This window comes from Phyllosticta citribraziliensis (assembly GCF_038025025.1).
Source record: "Phyllosticta citribraziliensis strain CPC 17464 chromosome Unknown J3D65scaffold_3, whole genome shotgun sequence".
Lineage (NCBI taxonomy): Eukaryota > Fungi > Ascomycota > Dothideomycetes > Botryosphaeriales > Phyllostictaceae > Phyllosticta > Phyllosticta citribraziliensis.
Genome location: NW_027117340.1, coordinates 516102 through 535139, shown reverse-complemented (window position 1 = coordinate 535139; position 19038 = coordinate 516102). Strand labels below are relative to the sequence as shown.

At 56.4% G+C, this 19038-nt stretch overlaps 8 protein-coding genes across 8 annotated transcripts; 3 read left to right on the top strand and 5 right to left on the bottom strand.

The window, feature by feature from the left end:
- Positions 1-175: 175 nt before the first annotated feature.
- J3D65DRAFT_548699 (uncharacterized protein) lies at positions 176-2329 on the bottom strand (the record flags this gene model as incomplete). Its single annotated transcript, XM_066796918.1, has 3 exons — positions 176-600; positions 811-1884; positions 1990-2329. The coding sequence occupies 3 exons, from the start codon at positions 2327-2329 to the stop codon at positions 176-178; spliced, it is 1839 nt and encodes a 612-aa protein (XP_066657575.1).
- A 1475-nt stretch (positions 2330-3804) lies between these two features.
- On the bottom strand, positions 3805-5196 carry J3D65DRAFT_615970 (uncharacterized protein). Its single transcript, XM_066799396.1, has 2 exons — positions 5106-5196; positions 3805-5009 (listed from the first exon to the last, which is right to left on the bottom strand). Exon 2 carries the CDS (start codon positions 4992-4994, stop codon positions 4248-4250), a length of 747 nt encoding a protein of 248 aa, XP_066657574.1. The 5' UTR covers positions 4995-5009; positions 5106-5196; the 3' UTR covers positions 3805-4247.
- Positions 5197-7177: 1981 nt separating this feature from the next.
- Positions 7178-8852, bottom strand: J3D65DRAFT_242388 (Tim17/Tim22/Tim23/Pmp24 family-domain-containing protein). Its single transcript, XM_066794768.1, has 5 exons — positions 8587-8852; positions 8410-8525; positions 8312-8338; positions 7782-8246; positions 7178-7579 (listed from the first exon to the last, which is right to left on the bottom strand). The coding sequence occupies exons 1-5, from the start codon at positions 8608-8610 to the stop codon at positions 7522-7524; spliced, it is 690 nt and encodes a 229-aa protein (XP_066657573.1). The 5' UTR covers positions 8611-8852; the 3' UTR covers positions 7178-7521.
- Positions 8853-9488: 636 nt separating this feature from the next.
- J3D65DRAFT_615957 (mitochondrial carrier domain-containing protein) lies at positions 9489-11086 on the bottom strand. The gene is made up of 2 exons (XM_066799395.1): positions 10377-11086; positions 9489-10321 (listed from the first exon to the last, which is right to left on the bottom strand). Exons 1-2 carry the CDS (start codon positions 10725-10727, stop codon positions 9665-9667), a joined length of 1008 nt encoding a protein of 335 aa, XP_066657572.1. The 5' UTR covers positions 10728-11086; the 3' UTR covers positions 9489-9664.
- A 180-nt stretch (positions 11087-11266) lies between these two features.
- J3D65DRAFT_600757 (uncharacterized protein) lies at positions 11267-11722 on the top strand (the record flags this gene model as incomplete). Its single annotated transcript, XM_066797989.1, has 3 exons — positions 11267-11333; positions 11383-11528; positions 11582-11722. 3 exons carry the CDS (start codon positions 11267-11269, stop codon positions 11720-11722), a joined length of 354 nt encoding a protein of 117 aa, XP_066657571.1.
- A 1348-nt stretch (positions 11723-13070) lies between these two features.
- J3D65DRAFT_242291 (amidohydrolase 2) lies at positions 13071-14478 on the top strand. Its single transcript, XM_066794767.1, has one exon. The coding sequence runs from the start codon at positions 13253-13255 to the stop codon at positions 14327-14329; it is 1077 nt and encodes a 358-aa protein (XP_066657570.1). The 5' UTR covers positions 13071-13252; the 3' UTR covers positions 14330-14478.
- On the bottom strand, positions 14478-16281 carry J3D65DRAFT_242279 (membrane transporter). The gene is made up of 3 exons (XM_066794766.1): positions 16120-16281; positions 15975-16068; positions 14478-15915 (listed from the first exon to the last, which is right to left on the bottom strand). The coding sequence occupies exons 1-3, from the start codon at positions 16189-16191 to the stop codon at positions 14627-14629; spliced, it is 1455 nt and encodes a 484-aa protein (XP_066657569.1). The 5' UTR covers positions 16192-16281; the 3' UTR covers positions 14478-14626.
- Positions 16282-17002: 721 nt separating this feature from the next.
- Positions 17003-18973, top strand: J3D65DRAFT_600754 (cytochrome P450 oxidoreductase; the record flags this gene model as incomplete). Its single annotated transcript, XM_066797988.1, has 4 exons — positions 17003-17249; positions 17529-18237; positions 18305-18719; positions 18782-18973. The coding sequence occupies 4 exons, from the start codon at positions 17003-17005 to the stop codon at positions 18971-18973; spliced, it is 1563 nt and encodes a 520-aa protein (XP_066657568.1).
- Positions 18974-19038: the final 65 nt, after the last annotated feature.

Sequence of the window (19038 nt, the reverse complement as noted above, 5' to 3'; positions counted from 1 at the left end):
ATATCCCACGCCTTGCTTGGTTTGACAACAATAAAATAACTGGCTTGAACGACAACCCATCAAACGCCCGCCAAATGCTGATTCCTTTCCATAACTTCCATCCAAAGATACAAGTTTGATAGTACCCAAATTGTTCCCTTGAAACTCGGTTCCAAAAATTGTGTAGAGACGGTTTTTACCAGGCCCAACTGCCTCTCCTGGCAGAGACGCCAAAACCACCCAGCGCGAGACCTGCGGGCACCATATGTGGCTGCTGCTTGGCCCACTCGTATATGTACACCCGCAGAGCTCGCCACCTCATGCACGTCTCTTCCGTGATGCCTGCATCTTTGGCGTTGTTGTCATCGCCAAGGCGGATGTATCCTCTAGCCGTGGCCAAGTCGTCGTCTTGTCTCAACTCGTCCACTGGTATCCGGCTGATTTTGCTGAGCTCCTCGTCGTAGTTGCGCGCGATCGATGGGTATCCGAGCGAGAGGTAGTTGTAGACTTGTGTTACAAAAGCGTCGCTGAACTCCTCCTCCATGGCTTGTCGCGCCGTCAGCTTCTCCTGGATGGTGTGCATGTCGGGATTCGACGCAGGCGGCGTTGGTGGAGGTCGTGCTGGTGTGGGAGGCGGGCTATCGAAGGGATTGTCAACCTCGATCCGAGGAGTGAGCATGCCAGTCTGCTCATCAGGCTGTGGGCCAGTGTCGACGCAGCATCCATTCCAGAGACCCCCTCGACTCGGTTGCCGGCTTTGAGGGCCCGACCAAAGCAGCGACGACCCTTTTGAGCGCTGTGTTCTCGTGTGAGGCTCCTTTGACTTGGAACTTTCTTTCCTTTCCTTTGTTGCTTTCTTTTCGCAAGCACCGCGCCAGAGTCCAGTGTGAGGCTCGGAGTTGTTGCTTTGTTCCGTCAAGTAGCACATGGAGGTGCGAAGCGCTTCCGAGCCCTGCGTCACATCGAACTTGGCGGGCTCGGGGGACGGACACCGTGGGAATACAATGTCGTATCCGAGCATGGGTGGCCGTGCTCCTTTTTGCATTCCATCCATCTCACGGTCTTCTTGTCGACCTCGCTGGCTAAACAGATTGGCAGCGGGATCGCCCCATGGGCTTTTGGCCGCAGTTTCCCAAGGACTTTTGGAAGCAGGCTGGCCCCATACCGGATCGCCCCACGGGCTAGTCTTGACCGGGTCCGCAGCCGTCTTGGTGGGCTCTTTTTGCTTGGTCTCGTTCTTCTCTTCCATGTGCTTTTGCATGGCCAGCAACTCCCAATTAACTTTTGTAAAAGACTCCCGACGCTCCCCGTCTTCCTTTTCTTCGTCTTCCAACTCATCAGGCTCGTTGGTGATGAAGTGATCAACGGGCTCGTGGTGGTCGTCATTTGGAAAGGCTGCCATGGCCTGCTCCCTCATTTGCTTTTCCGCAGCCTTTGCAGCGATTTCCAACAAGAAACCAGAGAACCGCTCATCGACACTCTCTCGCAGTCGAGTCGCATGGTTGAAAGCAGTAGAAAGATCTGAAGAAGACGAGGGGGACATGGAAAGAGAAGGCGTGTCTTCTCCGTCGGATTCGGAGCTCTCAATCGTGTCCAAATCGGGGACCCTGAAAGAGTGCGAGCGACTGCTGCTCAGCGAGTCGCTCCTGGCCATGGGGATACCAAGGCGCCGTGCCTCCAGAGGCTGCGGAACAGGTGGCACGCAGATGTTTGGCGAGTTGACCGGAGGAGCGGGCATGGGGCATAGCCTTGGTCGTCGCGCAGGACTGCGCACGCCGCCGTCATCGGGCGTGGCTTCGGTTCGATCTGCCTCGTTTATGGTGGGTCCTACATCGCCTGCTTTTCTGGAGCGTTTGGCGGTTTCGATGAGCTGGGGAGCGAATTTCCTCCTTGGACGTGATTCAGCTTGCGGGGAATCCACGTCGATTTGCGGAGTAGACTGGGCGCCAGCCGAATTGGCGCTGGCTTCCGCGCGCGCCACATGCGAGCTGTTGATCCCATTCGCGACACTGCCATTCCGATTACTTCTCGTCGTCGTCTCGACTGGCTGCGGGGCGAATTTCCTCTTGGTTGGCGGCTCTGCAGCAGGCTGGTCCTTGCTGCTCCTCACAGTCGTCTCAACTGGCTCTGGCGCAAATCTCCTCGAGCTCTTCGCCGTCGTCTCAACAGGCTGGACGGCGAATTTGCGCGTTGACTTGGTCGTAGTTTCCACCGGCTCAGGCGCGAATCTTCTCGAGGACTTTTGCGTCATCTCGACTGGTTCTGGCGCGAATTTCCTGGAGGATTTTGTTGTGGTTTCGACAGGCTCGGGCATGAACCTCCGCTTGGGAGCTGGGGGTGAAGATGACATGGCGGGTAGTGGCCGACCGCTGGAAAGGCCAATGTTTGTTTCAAGTTCTCTCGAAGCAGAGATCAAATCGAATCCAAGCCTTGGCTACAGAGATGCAGGAAGAGATTCCGCATCTAAACAACGCCCTTGTCCCCTATCCACCAGATCATGTCCCAATCTATAAGCTTCAAAGCTCTTTGCGACTAGGGAAAGCCGGGTGCAAGTCGTCGGGAAGAATCGGGATGGCTTGGGATGATGTTCAGTCAACCCAAGGCGCGGTAGCCACTCAATAAGCAGTGGAAAGGTCCGTCTGACGATTGATGGCTGGACGGAAGCCTCGTGCAAAGCGCAAGCGTGGGATGTTGTCGACTGCCGAGGGTGCGGATTATGGTGTCAAGGGTCCAGGAGTCGCAGGTTTGACAAGCGTTTTCACAAGCCGGCGGAACGGTCAAACTAAGAGGGCCTTGTGCAAGTCTGCCGAATAATGTCAGAGCCTCAACCGAAAAGCTGCAGTAGTCGCGTTGTTTAGGGGCTCAGGAGCGGACATGTGGATTGGAAACGGACCTGTGCGGTAGAGAGCTGGGGGTGAGATGGCGCACAGGCGAGCAGGTATAGAGCGGCCGAGATGCACGAAGAGGAGGAAATTGAAGAGTGATGAGGGCCAAAGCTGCGAGCTGGGAGAGAGCTGAAGTGTTTGGCCGGTATGTTGTGCGGCGGGCGTGACGTCGAGAACAGTGGAGCCGCGTGTCGGTGGGCCGGGATGGTAGTGGCAACGGGATCCAATGGTTGTTTCTGGTTTTGCAGGTCCAACGGCTTTTGGAGTAGAGCGACGTGAGAGCGAGTCGGGGTCGGGGTCGGGGTCGGGATGTGGGTGCTTGCAATAATAGGAGACGATACAAGGGTTCCAGTCTCAGGTCCTGACCTGACGAGAGGGTGTGGTTATTACCTTGGGCGGCCGTGCGAGAGACAGCGACGGCCACAAATAGCCCCCAGCAGAAATAGGAGGCTGCGGCACCCCCGGATTGTCGGCGATGTTTCTACCCCAGGCTTTAATGTTGGATCGAGGGGGATGTACAGCACGGCAGTATCTCCTGCCGTGGTGCTACTGCAGGACAGGGCCGATGTCGCCAGGGCCGGCGCGAGATAAGAGCCAAGGGAGGGAGGGGAGCACGAGGAGACGAGACGAGGCGTCAAAATTGTCCAAAGCAGCAATCCAGCAAGCAAGGAGCCTGCAGGGCTTTTGTGCGTCAAGCGGTTGGGACTTCCGCGCACCTTGGAATGGTCGAGAACGACCCAAGCAACGAGCCCGGTCCCTCGATATGATATGCACGCAGCGGAGATCCCAGTGGGTGTGTCCACAAGGAACCCGCACCGCACCGCACCGCACCGCACCGCACCGACTGCGCTTCCAGAGCCAGGGCTCTCTTATACGCCAAAATGAGGCGTGGCCGACCGTGTTGTTTACACCCACGTCGGTCTCCTACTCTTTTCGCACTGCCTGAATGGTGGTCGGGTGGCAGGGAACTCGGGTCCAATCGACGCGGCTGCGTGCGTCGTCACCGCAAACAGCCTCAGAGGTGAACTCCAGTCTCGTGTCGACTTGACTGCGTCACAGCATTGCTTTGGTACGTGGCTCCATTTCTCGTGAGCCTTCTCCTCTCGAAAAGCTGCTAACCCAGGATCTTGCATCCTCGTGCTCCCTCCAAACCCTGCCACTTGTGGAGAAGACCATGCCTGACGAACACACCACCTGCACATCGTATGATCCGTTGCCATTGCCTGCAGATAAGAGCAGCCTGTTCTCCCCACTAAACCACAGCTTCCTCCACCATCGGATCCGACTAGCAAACGCCGCCCCGGTCTATCAAAACGCCGTCGACCATAAAACCACCTATGCCATCAAAACTCCTCGGCCATCTATAACACTCCAACCCCAGTTCTACGCCAGGTCTTCGTCCCTAATGAATCTTGGATATTGGGAATACTCAGCTCTCTCATCCCATCCGCCGCCGGTTGTACATTCTTCACTCAGCCCTGACGTCGTCGCGGATGGCGGCGGTTGCCTCGAGAACAGATATGCCTGCGGCGGTGCTCCATCATTCCAAGCTCCCATGTGGCTGTATGGCTGGACATTCGACTCCGCCGGCGTCAAGCTCCTCCGACGCAGGAATCCAGATTTCGTCATGCTCATTGCTCCCATGCTCGCGGCCTCATTGGCCAAAGAGTCTGGCGTCCCCGTCCGGTCAATCTCTGCCAGGTCTCTCAGAATGTCCGAGTAGTGCAACATCTCTGCTCGTCCATGGTCGTCATTTGAGAATCCATCCGCGGCGCTGCCTGTCCAACCGCGCTCTCCGAGGTCGATGCGCCAGGGGAATGGCGCTTCTCTCTCAATCTGAGGCGCGATTGGGCACACGCCAATACCCTCAATCCCCAGTCGAATTGTCTCGTCTTCCGAGCTCGCATTGGAGCACTCTCCGAACCTGTCAACAATGACGTAGTCGGACAAATCTTCCTCTCGACGGAACACAGCTTCTTTTCGCGCCTTCAAACACGGACATCCTGGGCAGTCGCAGCGGCACTCGCATTCCAAGGCTTGGCCATGAATTGATGGCCGTCGTTTGTCTGCTTCCGCAAGACCGGAGCATCCTGAAATGCTTTGTGAGATGCGTCGAAAAGCTGACGCCATTTGCTCGGTTTGTTTCTGATCCCATTCAGCAAAGCCTTCCAGGTATAAGACCAATCAACTCGAGGAGCTCCCAAACTTTCTCAAGGCAAAAGGTATGTATGGTAAGCTTACCAGATAGCTGGGTGGCTGTAGCTCCGAATGGAAAGTAGCCAAGTGACGGTTGACATGGTAGTCTCAACAACGGCCTTGTCAAGTTCAATTGCGGCGGGAGGACGAGAGCCAACGTGGCCGTCACGACGGCCGGGTTAAATGGTAAGCAGCACGACAATGAGGCTCTTCCCAAGACACTGGAAGCCTTTGCCACCCTCTGGTGAGTGCGCCACTTTCCTTGTCCCGCGTCCTTGTGGTCACCAGCCAAAGAATCGCCGTGGCACAATGCCATCCGCGGCGCGCAACCCATGTTGACCCGCTCACCACGATTTTGGGTCCATGGCGATGCTTCGAGCCACTCACCGAGGACCCTAGCAGCCCGTTGCCCACTGCGCAAGGCAGAATTCCTCAGCGTTGCGCTCTTTTGTCTGCGGTCCGCAGTTTCACTGTTTGCCTTGCCAGGCTGAGCGAGCACGGGCGGGAATGGACCAGCCATGACAGCCATCCTCTGCAGCCCTGCCGTCGTGTAAAGCGCAACGGCCACTTCGATTGCAGACATGGCGCGACGATTGTTGGTCAGGTCCGGGCCAAGGATCCCGTCTGCCTGCTGACACGAATGCTCGAGTTCAGCACCTTGTTTTTGGAGAGGTCACGATACAGGCGCAAGTGCAGCATCGCGGACCCGGCCTCTGAGCTGGAATCCTACGAGCTCGCGTCGCCCAATCATACGGCCATGTCTTGGACCCCCCCCCCCCCCATCCTGCACCACCCGGCATCAGAGCTTTGGACAAACTGGCCCTTCGCCACCTGCACCACCTCGCTTCCCCTTGTCCCTCCTCTCGCCTGCCTGTTTGGGTATGGCTCGTGGATGAGCAACCAACCTCTTGCCATGGCGCTTCATTCTCACTTGCGTGCATCACTGAACCAGAACGCAATGACCGCAGTCGACAGACCTCCCGCTTGAAATCGAGTCATCGTCTGAAGCACCCCGTCGACCCGCACGCCGCTGACGATTGAGCTGCATCGCCTTGTCCCTTGCCGCGTGGTACCTGGCTCCCTCTCTACCAGGAGGCCGACGACACCACAACGACACGCCTCTTTGCACCGACACTTGTTCTCCTCCAGCCGATGGGCCATGCTGAAGCATTCGAGCGCGTCTGCCTCCGCGCGAACCACCACGATGGCTAAACCTACCGGACCACTTGATCCCAGGCATCCCCTGAGCATGTCATTCCATACTTTGTCGCTATCTTTACGGAATCGCCCTTGTCGAGTGCGTCCGTGATATTTGTCTCCTGTCGTCGACTCGCATCTACGGAGGGTCTGGGCCGCTCAGATCTTTTGCCAACTGGTCACTGGGACGACGGGCGACAATGCTCACGGACGGATGACGGATGCGACATGGCGCCCGCCTCTGTCGCGTCGATGCTTTCTTCCCTTTCCTTTCTCTCTCCCTCATTCTCCCTCCTCAGCTTCAAAGTCTTCCGTCGCTCTCGTCGGCTTGTCCGTCCAACAATCCACTCCACTCCACGCACGATCGATTGACGGTTCTTCCCACAGGTCTAGTTGGCCAGTTGTAGATGTGGCGCGGCGATGGATGGATGGATGGATGGATGGATGGACGATGAGGCCGAGTTCTCAGCGCCCATCTCTGCCTGTCCGTCTGTCCGTCTGCCATCTCCCCGCCTCCCCCAGTCTCAAGCATGGCAAAGTAGGTTATTGCACAGCCCCGACCGATCGGGAAAAGTAAGTCTGTGTGAGGACACATGCAGAAGCGCAGGTATGCAGCCCGTCATTTTGATTATTTGGCAGTCTAGTGGCCGCGCAGCGCATGCGCTCTTTCTATTGACAAGGTATGACGAGAGATCAAGCGTGCCTATAAGACTAAACGAAAGACAGTAGTGCGTGGATGAGAGAGGAATGAATAAGCACCAGGAAGAAGCATATAAAATAAGTCTAAAGGCGCGGTATAAAAATATCACCACCCCCCGCTCCGGCGGATCTTCCAATAAAAGCAGGAACGACGGAACAAGATAAGAAAAGAAAAGCATGTATGTCAGGTTCAAGAGTGATAAAATGATAAAAGCAGAATGACAGCCAACGCCGGCAATTCAACCCTGCCGCTAGAGATCACCGCCCGACAGTCCAATTCAGTCCAACGAAACCGTTTCTGATGGGCTCATCCAATCCGTGTCTACTCCGCAGGCGCCAAAGATCTGTGAAAACCCTCGGGAAAAAAGGGGGGGTTAAGTGTCGAAAGATAAGTAAGAGAGACATGTCATCGACCGACACGGCACTGGAAGAGTGAGCCACGGCAGGCCAACGCTGTCACGAAGACGGCAGCTTAACCGAGACAGTCATGAGCTGCCTCTCCTGCCGCAGACCTCTCGTCCGTCGTTTGATCGTGGACACGTCGTTGGCGGCTCGACGGTCCCATCTATTTGTTGTGCCAGATGAAATTGCGCAGCGAGTCCCAGCGGTCCGCCTGGTCATATCTAATCGCACACCGACGTCAGCAAAACAGCGTCGAAACAAAAACTCAGGAGGATCGCAAAGAGGGTCCGGGATTTGACTCGCTCGTTGTCGCCAGCCAGCCAGCCAGCGTAATCATCATTACCCTCAGCCGAATCTAAGTCGGGCGGGAACGGTGTGAACCATGACAACAGGGGAAAGCGGGTAGGGGAGGGGAGAACTTACATGTACACCATGCTGCTGCGCATGCTGGGCTGCACCGTCTCCGGGTGCCAGCGGAAGGCGTACATGACGAGAGCCCAGGACAAGCTGGCGAAGACGGGCCAGCTGCGTTCGCGCAGCGTGGCGGCGAACTTTTCGTCCTTGATGAGACCCAGGCCGCCGGCACTGCTGCTGGCGCCTGCGCTAGATGCCGCCTTGGGCTGCACCAGCAACTTTGCGTATGCCAGAACCACGCGGGCGAAGACGTAGATGACGATTTGCTGGTTGACGCTCGACTGCACGCCGCGGCCGAAGACGTAGTAGCCGCCGGCGAGACCAGCGAGCAGCGAGTCGTACTGGCGCTCCTTGCCCGTCGGTGACAGGTGTCGCAGCGCCAGCATGCTGGATTTATAGATGAGGGCAAAGGTACCGAGGTTTCGTGCGTGCGTCTTGGTCGCTTTGAGCACCATGGAGAGCTTGGTGCGGAAGCTGATTTGGGCGGAGACGAGGTCAGCGGCGGAAGATTGACGCAGGACGGACGTGGATGAACTTACTCGCCAGATCGGAAAAGGAATATCATGCTATAGAGAAGATTGCGTTAGAAATGTCCCTGTCCCCATTCCTGTCAGGACAGAGTTTAGTGGAGACATACACCAGCGCGTGCGGGAACCGCACTTTTGCTCCGTACACGATACCATTGCGCAAGCCCTTGAGGAGGGTGAGGATTTCGTGGTATTTTGGGTCCAGCACTATGCGCTCCGCCGCATCCTGTCCACCATGCCCGTCAGCTTGTGTCTCTGCGGTTGCCAGCCTGTGCATTTCCGCATACATGAAGTTGCGCTATTGCGTCCATGGCTCTTGTGGTATGTCCAAGAAAGATCTATGCGCTCGAGGGATGGGTCCGTGTGCAGCAGCAATTATCCAAAAGATCGATCGACGGCGTCGAGTCTAGTCGAGGTGCAGTCGTAAGGATGTATGGTTGGAGGTGTGGTGGTGGCAGTCCCAGAGAATCCTCGCTCTTCCCCGCAAACAAAGTGCGTCGTCTTCTTTTTCTCCGCTGTTTCGCTGTCAACCGCAGGAATAGCCGCGGGCAATGTTCCGTCTCCACTTCAAAAGGCCGAGCGAAGCCCCTAAAAGGAAAAGGATTGGGCGGCGCGGCGTGTCCAAGAATATCGCAACTGATGGTAACTAGCTGCAACGCTCGAGCGCAGTCCAGAGCCTCATGGGAAAAGACCACACGGCGACCAGGAAAAGCCGGCAAAGAGGGGGACAGGTTGGTTCTGGATTGCGGCTTGGTGGACGGAAGGGACCAGCGTCGTCGACGGGGTCTGGATTGGTTCAGAAGTGTGGTACTCTTACCGGACAGCCGCTTCGGGTATGACGATTGTTGAGTGCAGTCGACTGCCGAGGCAGATGCGGCCCCCGGTCGTCGCCGCCCGCTGCCGCTGGACAATGAACAATCCATGACACCCGCCGCCGCGCGCAAGCCACACCCGGTCCTGTCCTGTCCGCATGTGATTGTGGCTTTCTCGTCCCATGTCTTCAACCAAGGGTTGGCGTTGACATCTTTTCGTCACCCGTATGGCGAGACCCTGGGAAGCCGTTGATGGCCTTTTTCTCACGTTCCAGCCCATGCGCATCTCCGGCCGAACGGTCGACTTCTCATCAACCCAGGGTCGTCACTAATCTCGATGCGGCAAGCTGAAAGTGCAACATATTCAGACTGTTCAAGTGCCGTCTCATGCCAGCTGTAATCTTGAAATCTATTGCTCCAACGTCTGAAGCCAATCGCCATCTAAAAATTTGGTATCTAACCAGCTCGATGGACTGCCACCTCGTGCCCTCGCTTTTTTTCAACGTCCCAAACTCCAAACTCCAAGAAATGCAGTCGATATTCCATGTCCCGCTCAAGCAAATTGTTGCTTAAGAGTCTCATAAATCGTAAAGATGAAGGCTGAGCTCGGCGCCGACCGAGCGACGGTGATGCCGCAACCCCTGTAAAGACCCTTGAGGCCTGACTGCTGGTAGATGAGTTTGCCCACGGACCCGAAGGTGCGCTTGACTCCCGAAAGCCGCGTAACGTCCTCGGTCTGCATGCGACTCTTGATGGTGTCGGCGGGATAGAATAAGAAGTTGTAGCTCATGCCTGCCATGGCACCGCACGCCATTTGCTGGTGGATTGGGAGCGGGTCGTCTTTGGACTTGGACGACCCAGACTTTTCCCTCAGGCCGCGGAAAAACAGCGACATGCCCTCGTATCCGCCGAACCACGCGGCAGAGCCGCCAGTCTCGCGGATCAGCGTTCCCATTTGTCCATGCCAGAATCCAGCGATGCCTTGGTGTCTGTACACGCTGGCCATGACGCCGAGAGGACCCAGGCGCCGCACCTGGCCACTGCTAGTCTCGACAGGGACTTGCATTTTACACTTGACCAGCTCAATCGGTGTGAGGAGCATCGAGGTGAAGGCACCAGAGACGGCACCACAAAGAATCAGGCCGGAGTAGGGGACAGGCGTGTCGGGACCCAGCACGTTCTTTTGGAGTATTTCCTGGCAGAGGCGGTACTGGTGCACAATCAGCTCGTTTGTCCGCCATTGGAGGCGACGGGATGGTGCTTACGCTGAAGAACAGGCTGGCATTCTCGACAGCAGCGCCGACAAGGGGTGCGCTGATTCCTCTGTAGAGGCCCATGACTCCGTCCTTGGCCCATGACTTTTTGAAGCAGTCCAGCGGACCCGTGTATTTGAGGGGCAGGTGCTCGGGCTGAGACTGGAGGCGGACCTTGACCGTGTCAAAGGGATACTCGATGTACTTGCCGGCAATGCCAGCAAGCGAGCCAAAGGCGATGTCTTTGAGCGCTTCCATGCCTTGTCCGGCAAGAGCCTCTTTCGCAGTGTCTGGGCCGGGTTCAGGGGCATTCATGTGGATTTCGGTGTTGGGGACACCCAAGGGGCGCTCCGAGTAGGCCATTCCGGTCTTGTCTTGGTCGACGGGTGACTCGATGTGTGTAGGTGGGAGGGGTTGATGCTATCGCGGGAGCATGTTGTATGGACTGAGAGTCAACGGCGGGCGTGGGGCACCGGCGAGGGTGCTTTATAAAGAAGTGGTGACGACTGCTGACGGGACGGCGGTGCGGGCTTTTTCCAAGCTGAAGCTGCTAGCGATGAGCGAAAACCGGACTGGCCTGGGGGTGGAGCGGCGCGGTGCGGGAAAATTTCAGCAGCCCGAATCAAAGGACAGCACCGCAGCAGGCAGGCATCGACGATAGAGAGAGCAAAGCAGCGCGAGAGACGGGCCTTGGGCGCTACGGGCGTGGGGAGGGGCACAAATGCGAGGTTGATGTTGCAAAATTTGGGCGCTTGGCGGCCCATCCGGCCTCACCGCCCCACTGCGCTCCGCTTTTGCGTATCTGATCCGCCCGCTAGCGCCATCTTGATAACCCAAATGGCTCCAAAGCCGACTCGCGACATTTTTCTTACGCACCTTCATCTCCCACCAACAACCACAATATGTCCGCCTCCGAACCCGAGCCTGCCACCGCTAACCCCGCCCCCGTGCAGGGCATGCGCAAGAACGGTACTGTCGCCTCGCAACACGAACGAACCTGCAGCTCACGCTTTTCCAGGGAAGCAGTGGCACCAGCCCAAGAAGCCCTTTCGCCCGACCGCCGGCCTGACCTCGTACGCAAAGCGCACCGAAGAGAGAAAAGCCCTCGCCGCCGTCAAGGCAAAAGAAAAGGAACTCAAGGACGACAAGGAGGCCGCGAGACAGGTGCGCAACCCGACAGACGCTGCAGAATTTTCGCTGACCGTCCGTGGCAACAGGCCCATGTGCAAAACATCAAGGAGCGACGCGAGAAGAAGGCCGAGCGCGAAAGATATGCGCAGCTGGCCGCCAAGATGCACGCGAAGAAGGTCGAACGCTTGAAGAGGAAAGAGAAGAGGAACAAGCTGCTCAAGTCCTGAGTCTTGAGCGCGACTGATTCACACAAAAAGCATTCAAGGCGTTGGTGGGCTTCAGGGCGTATGGGGTTTAGACTGGTATTCAGCATCATCCTGTCATAAACGACAAAACTTTTTCAAAGGCGATTGAGGACCATCATCGCTGCAGCGTTCCAGCAAAGTCACCTGAAAGAGCAAACGGGAAAATTATCCTCAGCCAACAGCTGGCAAGCACGCCAGCAACACGGCGAGGCACGTCAATTGTGCACTTGTTCCACCCTTCACTTCTCAAACATGTCATCGTCTCGTAACATGCTCGGAGACACTTGCAATGATTCGACCCCCCGATTCCACGCCTGCCGCGACCGCTCCAAGATCGTCCCAAGTTAAGCGAACTCCAGCGAAGCACGGACGGCCGACTTGAAACTGGATCGCGTCCAGCAGGCACGCAGCCTTCCCCCACAAGTCGACGATATCGGACTCTACTCTCAGTTTTGCTTTCAAATGCCAAGCATCGCTTCCAGCTCTCCAGCTTCACCGGTTCCCGTTCTCATTGTCTCCGGCGCTGTCTGTCTTCGACCGGAGATTCCCAGTGTTGCAAGGTCCGCTCCGCCGAAGTTGCAAAGTAGGACAATAATCAAACTTTCAAAGGTCAGCAAGGTGCCGATCCACGGAAGATTGCGCCCCTAATTTTGGCGGCCTTTCTGGAAACGACTGTGATTGTCGAGCCACCGCTCTGGTGAAACGGATGGGACGATCTTCGGGGTTCTCCACTGCTAAGCATGTCAATTTGGAGAATTGCAAGTCCTCAGCCCTGCACATGCAATTGTCGTCTTTCGGTCCTCAAATGACGTCACGTTGTTCTCGTCTCCAGTGAGTACAGCCCAAGCAAGATTCGAGGGCCAGACCTCCATCACTTTCAAATCCACCTACTAGAGCTTATCGGTGAGAGTGCACCCAGATCATAGCCACTTGAGTGTGCACAATATGCTCCGTAGCGGGGTTTCGTAGCTAGCTTTGGTGCTGGATGCGCCGTCCCACCTACCATGTCAAAACAATCACTACCGACCATCAAAATGGCGTTTATCCAGTTCTGAGTATCCAACTCGGACTTTCCATTGTTGCGATTAGTCGAAACAAACTTCCCACATCGCCGTCTTCCCGCTCTTCGCTTGCCGCGTTCAGTTAGCATCTTTCAATTACGGAATTCCCGGACTTTACGAACTGTTCCATGCTCTCGCCCCATTGGATGCTCCCGGGTTGTGCAACAGCTTTTGGACGACCATGCTTGGTTTGTCCAAAGGGAGCATCCATGACAGGGCTTAACATGCGTGTTCACAGGCGCATAATTCCGACTGTCATGAGATTTCGGACTTAGACATCGCAGAGCTTCATTGCATTCCTGAGTTCTGTGCGGCTACCACCGGAAAAGAGGGCGGCATGTTTGCAACATGCAAGTCCGGCTAATCCGACTTCAAAGCCATAGAAAAGCACGTTTCGCAGCGATTGAAATCGCAAATCACCAAACTCAAGCCTACAGAAAAAGAGCAAGCCATGGCCGCACTCAACCGCAGCACCACATGCACGAATGTGGTAAATCGCCTCCCTCACAAAATCGCCCTCGAGGAAGCCATTCTCCCCGTCTCAATTCCCCTTAACGAAACAACTCCACAAGTTCCCCAAGTCGCCGACGTGCCAGGCGCAGTGCTCTCTCCCACTTTCACCGCCGATGTTGGCCAGCGCCTGACCGACGTATCACTGCGGCTGCAATCCATGGACGCGTCGGGAATTCGGTACGCCATCGTATCACTCACCAGCCCGGGGATCGAGGGAGTCTTCGACGCGAAACAGGCCGTGGAATATGCCCGCAAAGTCAACGACGAAATGCACGCAACATACGTAGCGCCGCACCCTGAACGCTTCGGCTTCTTCGCCTGCTTGCCCATGCAAGACCCTCCCGCGGCCGCGCGCGAGCTGGAGCGTTGTGTCACGCAGCTCGGAGCCAAAGGCGCACTCGTCAACGGCTACGTCCAGCTCGGGAGCGCAGACTCGGTGCGGTACTTGGACGAAGCGGAATGCGAGCCCGTGTGGGCAGCACTCGCGGCGCTCGACGTGCCGCTGTACCTGCATCCGCGCGTGCCGCCTCCGTCGCAGCAGCGCGTGTATCGCGGATTCCCGATGCTGGCGCACGCGGCGTACGGGTTTGGCGCCGAGACGGGGGCGCACGCGCTGCGGCTGGCGTGCTCTGGCCTCTTTGACCGCTACCCGCGACTCCAAGTCGTCTTGGGTCACGCCGCTGAGGCACTTCCGTTCCTCGCTCATCGCATCGATCATCGCTTGGCGGTCGGTGTTTCCGGCGCTTCGGGCCCTCACAGGCAGAGCGTGTCGTACTATTTGCGCAACAATTTTCTGGCTACCTTGTCTGGTGTCAGGAGGCTGTCGACCGTAAGGTGTGCGCTCGAGGAGATGGGCGAGGAGCGCGTTCTGTGGAGTGTCGATTACCCGTATGAGAGCAACGAGGATGCCGCAGATTGGTTTGACGGGGTTGAGGGGTTGGGCGAGGAGACGAAGAGAAAGATTGCGTGGAGGAATGCCGAAAGGATATTTGGCATACCCCCGTGTGGCTTGTGACGTCCTTTTCGAGAGGCCTGGTTTGAAGTTGGCTTCCGCTGTTTCTTGAGTGGATGATTTCCTCGTTGACTCATTCATCCCAGGCGATCAGTCAATACCATTGGCGAATTTGTACTGCGTATGGCCGAGGACCAGAAACCTGTCAGATTTCAAAGGCATGACACACTTACAGACAAGCTTGGAAACGACGGAAGTTGCGGTTTCCCAAGGCTTGAGAAAAATGGTCTCTATTTTCGTTTCTCCAGGTGCTGTGTCTGTCCTCATCTCATATCGGGTCTGACGTCAGGCTGTCCCGCGTCACAATTCGACCGTAAACCGTCTCCGGATAGTCTCGCCATACCGATAAAAGACAGACGGTGCTGGAGCGAGAGCAACACCCACGAATGCAAAAACTGAGACGCCCCATCCATATCCGACGCTTTTGAACAGCTGGGGCGCAAAAAGAGGTACCAACCCGCCAATGACGGCGCGAAAGACGGCACCAGCGGCAATGGCCGAAGCAGCGAACTTTTCAAAAGAGTCAATGTAGTAGTTCTGCACCGCGTTGAGAATCATAACCTGCCCCACGCCGTAGAAGAAGGTGCTGGCGACAGTGGCGGCCCAGTGTACGCGGAACTGGACCGTCCAGGCGAAGCAAAACAACGATACAGGGACCAGGACGGCGCCAATGTTTGCCAGGGGCAGACGGTACTCGGGCTTGGGGACGCCGCCGTTGCGGGCCGTCAGCTTCTTGAAGACGGCGTCGATTTGCGGCACGAGCAGGCGCACAGCAACAAGGCACCCGACGCCGGGCCCAAGGTACATGAGGCCTACCTGCTCGGTTGTGAAGCCGTACTCGCCGCTGTAGATTTCTTGGAAGTTGGTGTACAGACTGTACGTGGTGCTGAAGATGAGGGCCTGGTATAGCGCCATGATCATGACGATGGGCTGTACAAGGATGCGGAGAGGTCGAAGCAGCGAGTGGCCCAATTTCGTGGGCAGTGATCGTGCGTCTTCGCCCTCGTACCAGTACATCGTCCCGGTGGACCCATCGGCCTTCTCCCTTGCTCGTTTCCTGGCCGCGAGGATGGCAGGCGCATACGTTTCTCGCAGGAAGAAAAATCCAAATGTGGTGTTGATGCCGCAGAAGATGGTGAGGGCAATGAAGATCCACCGCCATCCAAGACGCTGTACGATGACGCCTCCGAGCAGCGGGCCCAAGGTTGGACCTAGCAGCGGCCCCAGCAGGTACCATCCGAATACACCAGCCCTCTCTTCAGGAACAAACATATCGCTGAGGCTCCCGCCACCGTTGGCGAGTCCCACGCTACCAAAGAATCCAGCAGCCGTTCGCAGCGCGAGCAGGGTCGCGATATTGGGACTATAAGCCGTGGGCAGCTGCAAGAGCGTGAAGATGGCGAAGCACGAGAGATAGAGCTTCCTGCGGCCAAACGTTTCCGACAAGGGAGCCAGGATCAGTGGCCCGACGCCTGTCATGACTACAAACCCAGTTGCCGCTCCTATCACGACGTCTGTTTGTGTCCCTAATGAGTCTGCGATTTGCTGGATTCCTGGAGAAAACATGGAGCTGGCTAGCGGGCTGATGACTTTGAGGACGTGGGCATATCAGCATCACTGTAGCCTCGTTGTGGACTTGTCTACGCACTGGCCATGGAGGAGATCACGAAGACGTTGGCGAGCTTCTCTCTTCTCCTCCATGCTCGAGGATTTTCAGGGTCATTCTTGTCGAATTTGACTTCCTGTGTTTGATCTGAGCGTCTGGAGTACAGCGGGATCTGGAGCTCTCTTACCTCTTGGTCATTCGCGTCATCGCCCCGGTTGTTGCGCAGCAGCGGCGAACGCTCGTCGTTGAGGCCTCGCATGGCAGCTGTTGTCTTTGGCAAGACCTGGACTCTTGACAGAAAGACGGCCGAAGTGGCCCTTCTACGGTGAGCACTACATGCTGACGACGATGAAGGGCGTCGCGGAACGACGAGCAAACCGTCTGTAGCGCTAGTAGTAGTCGCGGGTACAACACGCTGTGCACGTCATGGGCTTGGAACGATGGATGCAAGGAACACGAGCCGGTACCAGACAGGGGTAGCTTCGCAGTCTGGGGGAGACCAGGTTTCTCCGGTCCGCTGCATGACAGACCAGCGACTCGACTGTCGACGTCTGCTCAGCCCCCGACGCTCTTCTCACATTGAGATTGGTTGGCAGATTCCATCACTTGCTCTGGCCAACCCTAGCCGCCACATCTGCGGGGCGCTACGTTTATCAACAATAGCCTTTGACGCGCCTCAGGCTAACGGTCCAGTCGGAGACACTTCTGGACCCGGCAAGACCACCGTACCAAACTCCTCAGCCCTGTTCAAACTCCTCAACATGCCGGCAGTGCCTAAATCCGACACTGACCATGAACAAATCTGGCGATCAATTGCGTGGGGTACCCCGCGATCCTCTGCAAATCATGCGCGCTCCCATTTATGGCTCCAGTCCAGTCGTTGGCATCGCTCGTGTCAGCTTCGCAATCACTCGTCTCAATAAGAACCCCAAAGCAAATCCGACAGCCCCGTGTCGGATCTGGAGTAGCTAGTCATGCGGATAATAACTTTCGTGCCCTCCTTTAAATGCACTTCGGCCCTTCGTTACTCCCAAGAAGGATGTTGTGCCATCGTCTAATCCGCTGCAGAGATGGAAGACTACTCCAAACACGTGGCGGGCTCGGCCATCGGCCGTCTGCTCCTTCGCGCTGATCCGATATCCATCTTTCTTGCCTTGGTAATCTTCTTGGTGGCTCGTTTTCTCTGGAATCGGTATTCCTCGCCGCTGCGGAGCATTCCTGGGCCCTTCCTTGCCTCTGGAACTCGTCTTTGGAAGTTTTGGGCGACCATCACGCAGCATCAAGAGACGGAATATATCAAGCTGCACGCCAAGTATGGTAAGGCATTCCTACCGAGTCTCTGAACATTCGCTTGTTTCGGCCCTCGTTCATAGGGAGGAAACAACAAATCTTCGCTCTCGTCTTTTGACACCAACTGGACTTTGCTCGAAAACTCTATCACGTTGGCAAAAAGCTGTTTGGTTTGCGCTACACACATTTTGTATCATCAATCAATGGCATCAAACAGATAGCCATCAGTTGATTACTCAGGGTTGGCGGGAGTTTGTTTGCTGCTTTCCATCTCGATCTGCACCTTATGTTTTCAAATCCATCTAGATGTTCGACTAAAGTGCCTCCAAGGACCAATCGTCCGCACGTCTCCAAACTCCATCTCGGTATCGTCGCCATATGCAGCTCGCGAAATCCTCTCCGCTGGAAAAGGGTTCCACAAGACCGACTTCTACGCTGTTTTCCCGCCGCCCGAAAACCCGGACATTTTCACCGAAATCCGCGAACATGAACACGCGCGCAAGAAGCGGGCAGCGGCTGTACCCTACAGCATGGCGACCATGCAGCAAATGACGCCTTGTATCGAAAACACCATTGATCTACTGATGCAAAAAGTAAGAAGTTTCGCCGAGGGCTCGCGCGAAGTGGCTCTGGACATCTGGCTCCACTATTTCGCCTTTGACGTCCTGGGGGAAGTGGCGTTTAGCCGTCGCTTCGGTTTTCTGGATACTGGAAAAGATGTTGAAGGCTGCATCAGCGCCATCAACGTGAACCAGCAGTACAATGCCGCGGTGGGTCAGATCCCGCAACTAAACGCTCTTTTGCGGCACAACCCCATTTGGAAGCTGTGCCAGGTTCTCGTCAAGAGCGCGCAACCACTAATAACTCGTCTGGCGCTGGACGAGTTGAGAAAGAGAAAGACGGGGGAGGTGAATACGGAGCGAAAGGATCTGCTCGGACAGTTGCTCAGAGCACATGAAGCTACCCCTGAAAAGTTCTCGGAAGGTGATGTCTTTGCTGTAGCACACGGAGCCATGTAAGTTGCACATCCTCCATGCCTTGAAACTACTAGGACCATGTCCATTGACAATGGCAACCTACAGCTTCGCTGGTTCCGACTCGACCGCCTCAACCATGCAATCCTTACTCCACCACGTCCTCCGCGAACCGCACATCTACCGACGGATCCTAGCCGAAATAGACGACGCAGTCAAAGCGGGGCGGCTCTCGGACGTTGTGCAGTACAATGAAGCGCTCCAGCTGCCCTACTTCCAGGCCGCGCTCAAGGAGGCCATGCGCATGCGGCCCGCCGTGGGCGTCGCCATGGCGCGTCAAGTGCCACCGGCCGGTGCAGAGATTGACGGCAAGTGGTATCCGGGTGGCACGGCCATTGATGTGCATGCCTGGGTGCTGCACCGCGACCGGGGCATCTTTGGAGACGACGCTGAAGTGTTTCGCCCGGAGCGCTGGCTCGAAGATGCGGAGAGGGCGAAGTTGATGGATAGGCACATGTTTCAGGTGATTCCACAATCTTGTGTTTGGGTTCCAAGTGCACTCGATGCTGACTATTTCCCTCTCAGTTTGGCGGTGGCGCCCACATCTGCATCGGCCGCAACCTTGCACTCCTTGAGATGAACAAAGTGCTGCCCATGCTGCTCCGTGACTTCAAGATGGAGCTGATCCACCCGGAGCGCGAGCTGGACTTCCGAACGTACTTTTTCGTCGTGCAGAGCGGACTCGATGTTAGAATTTCGCCGAGGACAGTTGTGTGAGACTGGACACTTTTGATCTTTCCTGGCTGGGGAAAGCTCAGGGAACTGGGTCAATTTGCCTTCCT